We start from the raw sequence: 13,111 nt of genomic DNA, 5'->3' as shown, positions 1-13,111 counted from the left end.
AAAAAAAAAAAAACAACGTATCAACAAACTGTAAAACTAAATGAAATATACTATTATAACATTTTGAGATCAGCCATAGACTGAAATTGGAAAGGCTTGTTGGACTGTTTCCTTTTCAGTTTGACCACAGCATAGAAAAAACAATGAGAATGGAGCAGATGTGGGATTTTGCTGTTGCTGTTCTGTAAGTTTCAAGATATTCTATCTGAAACCTTAAATATTTCATTTAAACTCTAGTCAATTTACACAATCTGTGCACTTCTTTGAAACTCTCTTAAACACTTATTCTGCTTTTAGTGATATCTTTATTAAAAATCTCATGATCTGTAATAGGAATACACTCGAGTTCATAAAATGAAGGACTACCTTCTATTCTCATTATGTTAGTTGTGCATTGCTACAGCTCCAGTGAGTTCTACATGCATTTAGAAAAGCAGCAAGCTGGCTCAGAGCCGCAGCACAGTACTGAGAAAGTTAGGTCTACAAATTCCACCTACAACATAAGTGATCATATATTTCCTTCTCTGCATGGTGTTCTTAGAGATTTACATCACAGTTCTAATATACGAAATGTATTTTCCTTTACATAGTTCTTCCATTATGAAGTATTAAATTGAAAAATATTAATTTTGTATACAGAATTGCTAAGAACCAATGGCGTAGACATATTTGCTTAATTGGTTTATTCTTTTTTGCAGGTTCTATAATCATATTTCATCAACTTGTACAACAAAACATATTTTTATATAAAAACCAAAACAAACAGGGCTTGTTGAACTTGATGCATGGTAAATCTATATGGTTTATTCTTAAGTTTTATTGTTAAATATAATATTGCATTTTTGTAAGCAGACGTCACGTATATTGTGATTTTTAGCATTCCACACACAGCAGCTTATTGTTGTGTCCTTTAAATATGGAAAATAAAAATGCTTTCAGTTTACTATTTAAAAAAGGATATGAAGAAAGGGTACAGCTATATTACATAGCCCAAGAAATATTGGCAGCATGCTCTTTGGCTTTCATCCGTAGAACTGCAATGCTGGAAGATCTCCTTTCAAATTCCGGCTTGGTTTCAAAAGCATGTCCATTGGTTGCCCCAGAAAGTAAGGAGTCAGTGAAAAAATTATTGAGGGGCACATGGCTGAACTGATTCTGGTGGTTTGAAAAGCCTGTGTAGCCAGAATCTGTCCGGGGTGAATGGGAATAAGGTGTCATACAGGAGGAAGTATCTCGTGGTATCATGCAGGAAGTAACCACAGAACCACTAGCCGTGTTCCCCGCCCACAGATTGTTCTGAATCTGGAACATATAAAATGAATAATATTAAATATAGATATTTCATCTTTTGTTTTCTGCTCTACTTGATTTCACTTAATACATCCATAACTAGTTTCTCCTCAGAAGTGTTTACGAAATTAAATCCTAAGAAACCTACAAATAAATCCATAAAATACAGACATGGTTGATAATACATCCAAGAGTTTTTCCTGAAGTTCTTTCAAAGATAGTTTTAAGATAAAAAATTCTTTTTGTGCTTGTTTTTTTTAATAGGAGATTACACTTGAGGGTGTTTCTTTTTCGGCTTGCAGCCTGAACAAATGGTGTTGTACATCCCTGGAAAACACTGCATGACAGACTAGGAGACAAACTTTGTGGTTACCAGTAAGGTCTGCTGAAGATCTGGAGTAACCCTATATTTAAGCTTTGATGTGTAATGTTTTCTATATTTGGCAGGCACTTAAAACTTCATTCTGAGCTTCAGGCCTTCTTCTATCATCTATGAATAGATTCTATACATAGGTATTTTTTCACATATTTATTACTAGATTAATATACAGAAAGATTTTTGAGGTCTAGCACATCATTATCAGACCGTGCATTCTTTCATCCATCTCTATTTACTTTGCTTTAATCAAACAAACTTCAGACTCAGCAGCAGTGCTATCTTTTTAAACTCTCTGCTGTCTATATTTCTCTGTCACAACTGTATGGATATGCTCTCTGGCATACTGGGACTTCCTTAGTCATTTTTTGCTTCCACTCACTGTTCTCTTATATAGCTTTTTATTTATTTTCCACTTTTACTTACATGTCCTTCCTGAATGTTGGCTTTTAAAAAATTTACAAACTGTGGTACACCAGAATATATCACGATACAAGGCATTTGTAATTGTCATTCAAAGTACCGAAGTTCCTAGTCAAGAGCTGTATTCTTTAGGGTTGGTTGTTGTTGTTGTTTTTTAACTTTGCTAAATTTGTCTTCATCCTGAAAACCCACTGTCTATTCAGTATACCACTGCTCTGATGCACTGAGATTGAGCCCAAATATTTGTTCTCTGCTTTAAGTTGAAGTAATTGCAATTACTCTTTGGTTAGCACTATAAAGTGAATTCCTCCTTCACACTTAATTTTATTTTCATGTTGCAAATGAATTTGGGCTTTAATAAATGCAAGTTATGCTTGTAGCTGATTTTTTTTTTACTATCAGATTTGAGATCAGTGGAAATAAAGAATAATGAGAGTCACCCAGAGTGAAAAAATTCTTCCCACTCAGCACTCTTTTTCCTATTATCCTAATTCTTTGCAACAGCACGTATTCCCCAAACCACCAACAAGTTAAAGATAAATTATGGCTCACTGAACTCATCTAGTTGAGATATAGAGTAGATAGAAAGGATTAGATAATTACAGTCTTATTTTACAAATTATATTTTGAACAGTTGTATTAGCAGAGGCTGTAGGAGCTGACAAACTAATTTGGACTCTGGTAATTTTGGCAATAGAAAAGAACCAGTAACTTCTCTATCTTGGTTTCCTGCAGAAAAGTGGGGAGAAAGCATGGTAGCAAATCCTTGGTTCCCAAATTCTTGGTCTTGCCGGTCTCCCTGTTTACACATACAGGCATACGCACATTGGCACACCTCCTCACATGACTGCAGATTACCTTTCCACACAGACACATACACATAACTATTTGGGCACACCTCAGGCATCTTCTGCATATCTTAGGTGATCTGCTGAGGGGTAATGAAGTGAATAAGGTGCCTGAGGGAGCTGATCAAGGATTTTTCCTCCTTCCTGTGGACTTCTTGCGATCTACAGGAGGAGAGAGACTCTAGTGAGAGTTTCAGAGCTCTTCATAGAATCATAGAATATCTCAAGTTGGATGGCTCCACAAGGATCATCGAGTTCAACCTCTGGATCCACACAGAAGCACCCAAAACCAGATCCTATGTCTAAGAGCGTTGTCCAAACACTCCTTGAACTCCATCAGTTTGGAGATGTGACCACTGCCCTGGGTATCTTGTTCCATGCCCACTATCCTCCAGTGAAGGGCTTTTCCCTAACATCCAGCCTGACCCTTCCCTGATGCAATTCCAAGCCATTGCCTCAGGTCTTGTTGCTGTCACAGAGGAGCTGTATGCCACCATGAGGCCTCCCCGTATCCTTCTCAGCTCTGGGCTGGACAAAACAGTTCTCATTCTCACCTCCTACTTTCAGCAGTTTATAAATTCCTCTAAAGCATCAGCTCATGAGAAACCCTCCACAGTTTGACTTGATTTTCAGCTTCCTTATTACCCTACCCCTGAGCCTGTTTTCACTTATAATCAGAAAAAAAATGTAGTCCTCGTGGAACAAGTGTTTTAATTGGGGGATTAAAGTATATATCTTAGTAAGACCCATTTGAACCATTGCCTTGGTTAATAAAGTTTGCTGCATTCAATCACACACAATATTCCTGAAGGTACCAGTGTCTCTTTCATGGCTCAGGATTCAGAGATTACTGAGTATCCTTTTGCCTGGAAGGTTATTCAGATCCTTTGCAGAATCTTAGAATTTTGGTTCTGACAATAAGGAAATAAAGGACCCTGAAAGAGTTGGTAAGTATGATTTTTAAGTTTATGGCAACTGAAAAGCCATTCAAGACTTGCTGCTTACTATTGCTTGCAAGCTTATTTTGAAGGAGGGATTTTGGAGCCACACAGCGTGTGATGAGCATATAAGGAAGAGTAGTAAAGAAGATAGCAGCTAACAATCTATAAAATCCAAATATATTTTCCTTTTCTTGAAAGTGCAAACTGCACACATTCTGTTTCTATCATGAACTCAGAAAACCAGAAACTCTGCCATCTCTACAAAGTCTTGTCTTTCTTTGTACCTTTCCTACTGTACAAGAACAGTAAAATCTTTTAATTGCAGTTTGTTTGTTTGTTTGTTTGTTTGTTTGTTTTTCATGACTACGTGTGCATTAATTGCAGCAGCAACTAAAAACAAATTAAGATTCTTTCCCTTTCTTCCTAGAGAACAAGTTATTCATTCCCGTATCCATGTTATTTAACTCCAGTTGGTTTTTCTGTTATTTCCCTACTGATATGGAAAACAGTCAAGGCAGCTAAAAAAATCCAGGAAAAAAATGATATTTCATGCAGATACAAACATAATACCGTTCTTTTGATGATGTTTCCAGGCCAAATGGTTAATCTCAAAACATTCTCAACAGGATGAACCAATGCATCCATGTAGTTTCTAATATGGGAGCTAATTCTGAGGAAGCTCCTCATCTCTGTGCATGGGACAAAGTCTCATTTATCTGACCTACACAGATTTCTTTTTAAGAAACCTCATATTAAATGCTGCAGATGGTCAGACTGCACAGATGTAATTATGGGAATAGTTTTCCAAAAATAAATAAATAAATAAATAAATAAATATGTGTTTAAATAGGAGCATATACAGATTTGCCTTTAATATGGTCATGATGTGAAGACTTCAAAAGATCCAGTGGTCCAGTTTGAAAGTGTCCAATAACCTATGTGGTCTGGAGGTATCAAAAAATCACTCTTTCATTCTATTTTTCTATTAGTTTGATTTTCAGTAAACTATGTTTAGCACCACTCATTTTTCTGATATTTTTATCCTAGACAAATCTCTTTCAATTTAACTTTAGTGTGATTGCACAGGTGTAAATGAGAAAAGTATTCAGCCACAAATCCTAGAATAAATAAATGTTTTGTTAAAGAAGCACTTGAACAAGCTATTCATTGCTAAAATTTTCAAAGTGTCACCCTCGGTGTCTTCATTAGAGGAAGCAATTCAAATTAGTTAACTGAACTTCAGAATTGCTTTAAGATGCTAGAAGAGCTTTACATCTTCTTTCAAGAGACAGTTATGTCTTTCAGAAGTATATTTTAGTCATATCAAATTTCTGTTCATTTAGTTTGTTGAATGACTTCTCTTTTGATACTAGATGTTAATTTCTCAGCAAGAATTTACAACATAAATTACTTACAGGGAAATCTAATGCATAAGATATACCTGTATTAAGAATAAATACAGTAATGTTTTACAATAAGTCAAAATTATCAGGCCTTCTTCTGGTATGTTGGAAGGAAAAGGGACATTATGTACATGAATTTAAAGAAAATATTTTTCCTCTTAAGTTCTTGTGTGATCCATGAACTATATAAAAGGCAATTCAGAGACTGTGAATGAGCCCATACATGCAGTTCATCTCTGGTTTCTGTTAACATCACAAATAGCTTGAGCTTTGCTCTTGTGGTTACCATGAAATTACCAGAGCCCTTCAATATATTTACCTACTGTATATTTTATACACACACACGCACGCACACACCCTCCCAATAGGGGAAAAGAAACATAGAATTGCATAGCTGTGACAAGAATATAACTGGAGAGTTATGGCTGTTAATATGATTATGATGTTACTTCCTAAGCCTATGACCTTCTGCTTGACAACGTAGAAGAAGATAAGCTGAGGCAATAGGTCATCCCTCTTGGTCAACTTTTTTTTTTCAGTAAAAATACCATATTCCTGGAGCTTCAGTCTTCCTGTATCAGACCTGTGGAAATTGCATAAACTCATTTTTCCAAATTTTCTGAGGTTTGTTATCTTTTACTCAGTTTTGGTTCTCCCATCACCAAATATATTGCATTTTAAAGTTTTTTTCCTCATGTTATTGGAGCTAGCGGCCTATCCAGACCAGAGACACACAAATACAAGCACGTGTCTTCTTTTCGAGTGGATATGTGTTTTAGTGCTCCACATAGGAAAAAAAAAAAAGAAATCTCCTTTAAGATATTTAGATATGAACTTATTATATTATGCAATATATGTTATTCTATTATAATAAATATAATTTGTAGTTATTATTATTAGAGTAGTTAGACAAATTGTCTTTATTTTTACAATGTTCCTTTACATTGCAAGGGGGAAAAAGTGACACTAACTGAGCAGTTAAGCACTAACCTAACTGAAAAACATACAATTGTTGAAAGACTGAATGGCAAACAATACGTCACTCCTTTCTTCATGTGAAGCAACAACCCTTGCACTGCCAGAAAATTGCAACCTGGGCTTGCACAAGTGGCTGCCTTAAGCAGATAAAACAGATTAAAATACAGTTGATGTTAAACTGCTTAAAACTACTAGCTTACAATGTATAATCTGTAGGCTGTTCCTAGTCCATCAGCACAAATAATTTGGCCACCTTCCACTTACCACCACATTTTTTTTCCTGAGGGCCTTTCAGGAACATCAAAAGTATGGGTAGAGAAGCCTGTGCTTCCTAAGTTTGCAAAATCATTGATTCATAGAAAAATTTAAGCAGAAAATGATTATTTTTCCAAATATCTGATAGCAGCTAACTTTGAATTTAGATAAGGTTACTCAAGCTCTATTGAGTCAAGTTTTGAATATCTCCAGCTATTCAAATTCAATAACTACCATGGTCAACTAGTTCCAAGGTTTTACTACTCTCACTGTATTTTTCCTTTACATCTAGACAGAATACTTCTCAGTGTAGTCTGTTATTCTTTCTATACTGGAGCAGACATTGGTTCTGGTGAGCTTGTGAAGATCAGCTGCACTCTATTGGGTACAGGCACATATGACAGCTACAACACATCATTTTCAAATATGCACATAAAATGCAAGTTGGCTCTTAGAAGCCAAAAACTTAGTGTTACAGCTCTAAAATACAAACATGATTAGTCAGTTTGCCAAGATGCAAAATACCGCAGAATTTGAAAGGACATCAAGTTTTGTAGATTAACCGTAACTTCTCCCCCTGCTGTCTCAGGGACAGATACAATAAGAATTAATTACATTTCATGTCCAATACCTTATGCTTGAAAAATATCATTAAAAATTAGTTCCTACCTCAGAAAAACGGATTTGTCTTGTAATTTACCCCCAGAACCCGTTCACTGAGTTATAGTACAGTATTTATAGAAAAAAAAATAATGTAAGAAAATACTGAGACTCAAGAAGTCTCACCACAAACAGTGATATTTTAGAATCAATAATAAAGTAAAAAATTAATGAACAAACTACCCTGTGTGAAATAGACACCACCCAAAAAGATGAGAACTGTTACTCTAGTTGGAAGATCAGCCACAGCAATGCAACTAGTCAGCACATCTGTGGCAAGCAACATACTACCCAGGTGGTGGCCCAGCCTGAGTTTCATGCTGTCACAGACAGATAGCATGAGTATATGATAAAGCTTCTTTGAAGCTAGCTCAGATATGTCTACCACATCTACTCCTATTTAATCAGTGTACCCATAGCTTTAATGAACTATTGTGATTAACTGTCATTTGTATGTCTACTACAGTTAAAAGAATTCTTAAGTCATATAACATGTGGTGTCTAATACTTGCCATATGAAAAATTTAATTGGAGCATGTAATTTTGATTATTGCTAATGAGAATTAACCATATGTACTAAGGCTAGAGCAGAACTATAATGGTGATCCAAGGGCTTAGCACATAACACATGTATACTGACACCACTTCTATTGTCTTCTATTGCCTAAACAAATCATTTGATGCCATGCCCTTTAACATACTTAACTGATTAATCAGTCTCATGGATATAGTATAAACTTTAACATCTTCTCTTCTATTTTTGAGATTTCAGCATTCTCCCTCTTTCTATATCCTATTTACTGAATCGCTTCAGTTCTTATATCTTAAAAATACTTTTGCCTTCTCTTGGAATTCCCACCTGCACCATGCTGGATTTTTCATTAAAGTAAGTTAAGTCCTGTCCAAATCTTGTCTGCATTTTCAAGTAAAAATGATAAACAAGTACATTATAGTAGGAAGAAAAGTATAACAAGACAGGAAAAGACATTTCAGAAGGACTTTGAAGAATAATGAAACTGAACTGGACTCATAGAACTAGCAAGAGAAAAGATGCACAGTGTGGGAGTAGACTAGATGGAGTGGAAAATGTTTCTACTTTTCAATGACACAGTTCAATTCAACTCTTTATGAAATAAATATTTACTGAATAAAGTTGAGCTAGGCAACTGAGAGAAAAACACACTTTTAGAGATCATCTCACTTATTTTCTATCTACTTTAGGAAGAGACAATTTCACTGACCAGATTTTTATCAACTTTAAAAGGAACCATCTCTGTCATAAAAGTTCTTTTCATTAAACTTCCTAAGCATATATGTCTAGAATTATCTCACCACCAAGTTCTTCCTCTGAATGGTGTGTTTTTCTCATAAACCTTGTTTGTCAGCACTATAATAGTGTGAAAGATATCCCAAGACATTTTAAATAGCACTAGTCCAAGTATTTAGCTGACTGAACCACTGAACCAAGTACCACTTGTTAATGAAGCCAATGAATTTGTGGAGTGATACTGCACTCATTCCCCCTTTATTAGGATGTTGCCTCTTAGAGATTATATATGTGTGCAGAATTTGGATAGGTTAGGAAATATTTAACTTCTTGACAGCCAACTAAGCAACAAGTTTTGCGCAATAAACAGCAGCTAAATTCCACTTCCTAGAAAAATAATTCAAGGTTAGTTGAATTAGCAAAGTAAAAAATTATCATCTAGAAAAAAAAGGACTGTTACTATTTCAGAGATAAAGATTTTTAATGTAATAGAAAATAAAATTGGATTATAGAAGATTCTGAGATACTAATCTCTGAAATAAATTGAAAAGCTTTTTTTCCTTATAGAAAGCCTTTCAGATTTATACAGTCACACAATGCATAGCAGCATAATGTTTTTAATTTGTAAGTGATTAAGATAATTAGCAAAGAGATTAAGCAGGGATCTCCACACTCTCTGTTGCCTGTAATATAGGGTAATGTTTCTGATGGAATGCAAGTGGTATGTCCATCTTGGGAATATATCCATGATGGGACTAAAGCAAAAATCTTCAGATTTCACATTCATATAATGCACATCAGAAATTCACATTTGTTCCTGTTTCTTCTGCCACACATCAGTAAGTATCCCATTCATTCATAGTCAAGCTAAAGTGATTTGTGTTCCAGGATCTCCAGGGAAATATAGTTATTTCAAAGTATAGGAAAAGCTGTCTAGTCTTTAGTGATGTCATTGTCACAGTAAGAGTGCTTGTACACAGGGAAAAATATCAACAACAACAAAATATTTGATTTAATTTCTTGCATTAGTTTTTACACATACGAGATTTCTCCAAGTACTGAATTAATGGAATTTCCTAGAAAATCAGTATGTAATGATGATGATCAAGCTGAGTGGAGCAGTTGATGCAACAGAAGGAAAGAATGCCATCCAGAGGACCAGGACATCCCTTAAAAGTTAATCCACATGAACCTAATGAGGTTCAATATGGCCAAGTGCAAGGTGTTGCACTTGGTCAGGGCAATTCCAGATAGGAAGAACTCATTGGAGAAGACCTCATTAAGAGCAGCCCTGTGGAGAGGAACTTAAAGGCTCTGATGGACAAAAAGCTGAACATGAGCCAGCAGTGTGCTCTTGCAGCCTCAAAGGCCAACTGTATTCTGAGCTGCCTAAAACAGCTATCTGCCCTGGCCAACAGGGAGGTTATTGTCCTCCTCTACTCTGCTTTTGTAAGGCTCCATTTGGAGTACTGTGTTTAGATCTGGGGTCCCCAGTACAAGAAACACAGAGCTTTTGGAGTGGGTCCAGAGGATAGCCATGAAGATGACCAAGGACTTGGAACATCTATCATATGAGGAAAAGTTGAAAGAGATAGGCTTGGTTAGCTTCGAGAAAAGAAGGCTCAGGGAGACCTCATTGCAGGAGGGGGAACGACTTCTTGCATATTCTAATAGTAATAGGGCAAAGAGGGATGGCTTTAAAAGAGGGCAAATTTAAATTAGATACTTGGAAGAAATTCTTTACTCAGAGGATGGTGAGGCACTGGAACAGGCTGCTCAAAGAAGCTGAGAATGCCCCACCCCTGGAGATATTCAAGGCCAGGTTGGATGGGACCCTGGGCAACCTGATCTGGTGGATGGAAATCTTGCCTAAGGCAGGGGGATTGTAACTGAATAGTCTTTAAGGTCACTTCCAATCCAAGCCATTCTGTGATTCTACAATACAATACTAAGACCAAGCATGCAGATCACAGTTTTAAATATCTCTTTCTCCCTGAACTATAAAATAGATTAATGAGTTTAAAGGACAAATCATATATCAAACATCTATTTTCTGTGAATGACACACTTATAAATGAACATCTAGTTCTAAAGATTTGAATGTAAGGATGTTAGTGATCTTTGTGCTTTTAATATGGATATTCATTTTTGTAAGTATTCTCACTGGAAATAAACTCTGTATACATGATACATGTATAGTTCTACTGATCGTGAGGATTTATGAGTATGAAACTGAAGAATCACCACTAGCTAGCAAGAATGTGAACTTACATTGTCTATTATATGATAATTTCCTTGATATCTATTTCTTATTCTCATCTTTTTACAATATGAATATACAAAATCGACTTTCCATAGGTTTTAGATACTTGTTACTGGTAGTTTCCTATAATTCAAAAGTGTTTCTTTTAAAAAAAATTATTATTAGGACAATTTTAAGTACTTGCAAATGACCTAGTTATTCCATTAGTTTATCCTAAAAAACTTGACTATTGTGAAAACTTGTAAATGATGTCCCCCTAAAAGTACTAGATAAGTCTAGATTCAATTCAGTCTAGAAAAATGAGTCAGGGATAGAAAGCCCAAAGCGTAAGCACTATTCCTTGTGTCACAGTTTACCTGTTTTGAAGAGTATCCGGAAAGTCCTTCAAAAAATACTTGAACACCTTGAGATCTATGAGTGCCTGTGCACCTGCCTAGGTGTGGTTCAAGTTACTGATTGGTTGGTGTTTTTTTCTGCACTCACTTACCTGGGACTCAGATAGTTCTCAGACAAATATTGAGTCCTCCTACTTTAACACAGAGTGTATCACAGAATCACAGTATCAATCACAAAATCACAAGAATGGTTGAGGTGGGAAGAGTAGAGGTCACCTGGCCCAACCCCTGCCCAAGGAGGAACACACAAAGCAGATTGCTTAGGACCATGTCCAGGAAGCTTCTGAAGATCTCCAAGGAGGAGACTCCACAGTATCTCTGGGCACCTGTACCAGTGTTCTGTAACCCACACAGCATGTACGTGTTTCCTGATTTTCAGAGTTCTGCGTTCCAGTTTGTGCTCGTTACCTCTTGTCCTGGCACTGGGCACCACTGACAAGATCCTGGCTCTGTCTTATTTGCATCCTCCCTTCAAACTCTTGAAGGCATCTATAAAATCTACTCCAACCCCCATCTTCTCCAGGTTGAACAATCCCAATTATCATACAATGGTTTCTGATGCAATTCGGACTAATACACTGTTACATTATAAATTGTTAATGCACAGAATGATGGGTATCAAAGAGTTTGAAATGGTGTTGCCTATATTCTGAGCTGCTGGAACACAGGCTAGCTCTGTCCCTAACACTGAACTTAGTAACAGCCTTCTGAAAGGTAAAGCAGTTGGAATAAGATAGATGAGAAATGAACTCATGAGTTCTCTAGTCCTAAACTAAGCTGATTCAGCAAAGGCAGATCATGACCAAAGCAAACCTATGTAGACATTGCCAATAATGTTTTTGAATATGAGTGTATTCCTAAGTCTAGCAGAGACTTTGTTACCTGATGAAATAGAAGAGCATCAAGATACCAGTATGAAACGACTTTGCCAGAGGGATACTTTCTTTGGAGCCTTTTCTTTTTGAAAACAATGTGGGAAGCAAAAGACATGACAAGTAATGGCTTCAGTACAAAAGTATTCAGTGTTATGAAGAAAAAAAAAAAAAAAGCAGGAAAACAATGACATAGAGTGAGGCAAGGCAAGAAAAGAAAAAGGATGAAGAATTGAAACAAACTACTATTGCTCGAGGGAGCTTTATTGTCTTCCTGTCTCCATCTTGAAGCTGTATGGATTCAGTTCTGATCATTCATGTCCATAAAAATGTTTCATGCTAGCAGAAGCCTAATTGTATTCAACTGCCTATTGAGGTCCATAAGAAAATTATGCATGTTTAATGCATCAGAATGAAACGGTCTAATGATAATACACTTTACGGTTCATCTTACCAGAGCATACATGAGCAGAGTTTTTAAGACAGGTATACCTCAGAATATAAAAATCCCAGAATTGAAATTCTAGTCCATTCCTTTCAATCTCAGCAAGTCCATAATTTATCTGAATTTGTGTATGGACATAAAAGTTATTCAAATCCCCACATAACTTTATGTGTAGAATGTAATTAGCTCTACAAACATATTGCCAATTGCCAATGCCATAGTACATAACTTATGTGAAAATGCAGCTCCTAAGATCATTCTTTTAAAAGTACATGTATTTTAGGAGTTATTTACTCATATTAGATGTTGGAACTGTTGTTCACAATGGCAGCGCTTGGCAACTTGTGTAAAGAAAACAAAAAGATAAACACTTGAAAGTCTTCATGCATCTTCCATGAAGATACATGCCTACAACAAGTGGAGAACCAAAGTACCATTTGGTCTTCAGCATACCTGAGGATAGCTGTCAGTCCTTGGAAGAACAGATATATCATAAGTGGCAGCATAATGGCTCTTAGCTTGCTGGATCTGCCCATAGCGTTCTCTTTTCCTCCATTTTGCTCTCCTATTCTGGAACCAAACCTACAGTAAAGAAGAAAAATAGTCAAGATATACTCATATACTCAACTGCAAGTGTAGTTATTTCTGGATATTTAAAGAGTATATATTGCTTCCTTCTACTGTCTCAAAAAAAA

At 36.0% G+C, this 13,111-nt stretch overlaps 1 protein-coding gene across 1 annotated transcript in view; it reads right to left on the bottom strand.

The window, feature by feature from the left end:
- Positions 1–25: 25 nt before the first annotated feature.
- The window catches only part of ALX1 (ALX homeobox 1), a 19,593-nt gene continuing 6,507 nt past the window's right edge, over positions 26–13,111 (bottom strand). Inside the window, exons 3-4 of the mRNA XM_010708794.3 lie at positions 12,870–12,998; positions 26–1,302 (exon numbers count right to left, since the gene is read on the bottom strand). Of these exons, the coding sequence (XP_010707096.1) occupies positions 982–1,302; positions 12,870–12,998 (450 nt within the window). The 3' untranslated portion in view covers positions 26–981. The remainder of the gene's footprint in view (positions 1,303–12,869; positions 12,999–13,111) is intronic.

Source organism: Meleagris gallopavo, chromosome 1 (genome assembly GCF_000146605.3).
Source record: "Meleagris gallopavo isolate NT-WF06-2002-E0010 breed Aviagen turkey brand Nicholas breeding stock chromosome 1, Turkey_5.1, whole genome shotgun sequence".
Classification (NCBI taxonomy): domain Eukaryota; kingdom Metazoa; phylum Chordata; class Aves; order Galliformes; family Phasianidae; genus Meleagris; species Meleagris gallopavo.
The sequence above is the reverse complement of the archived record's forward strand: the minus strand, read 5'-3'. Positions and strand labels throughout refer to the sequence as shown.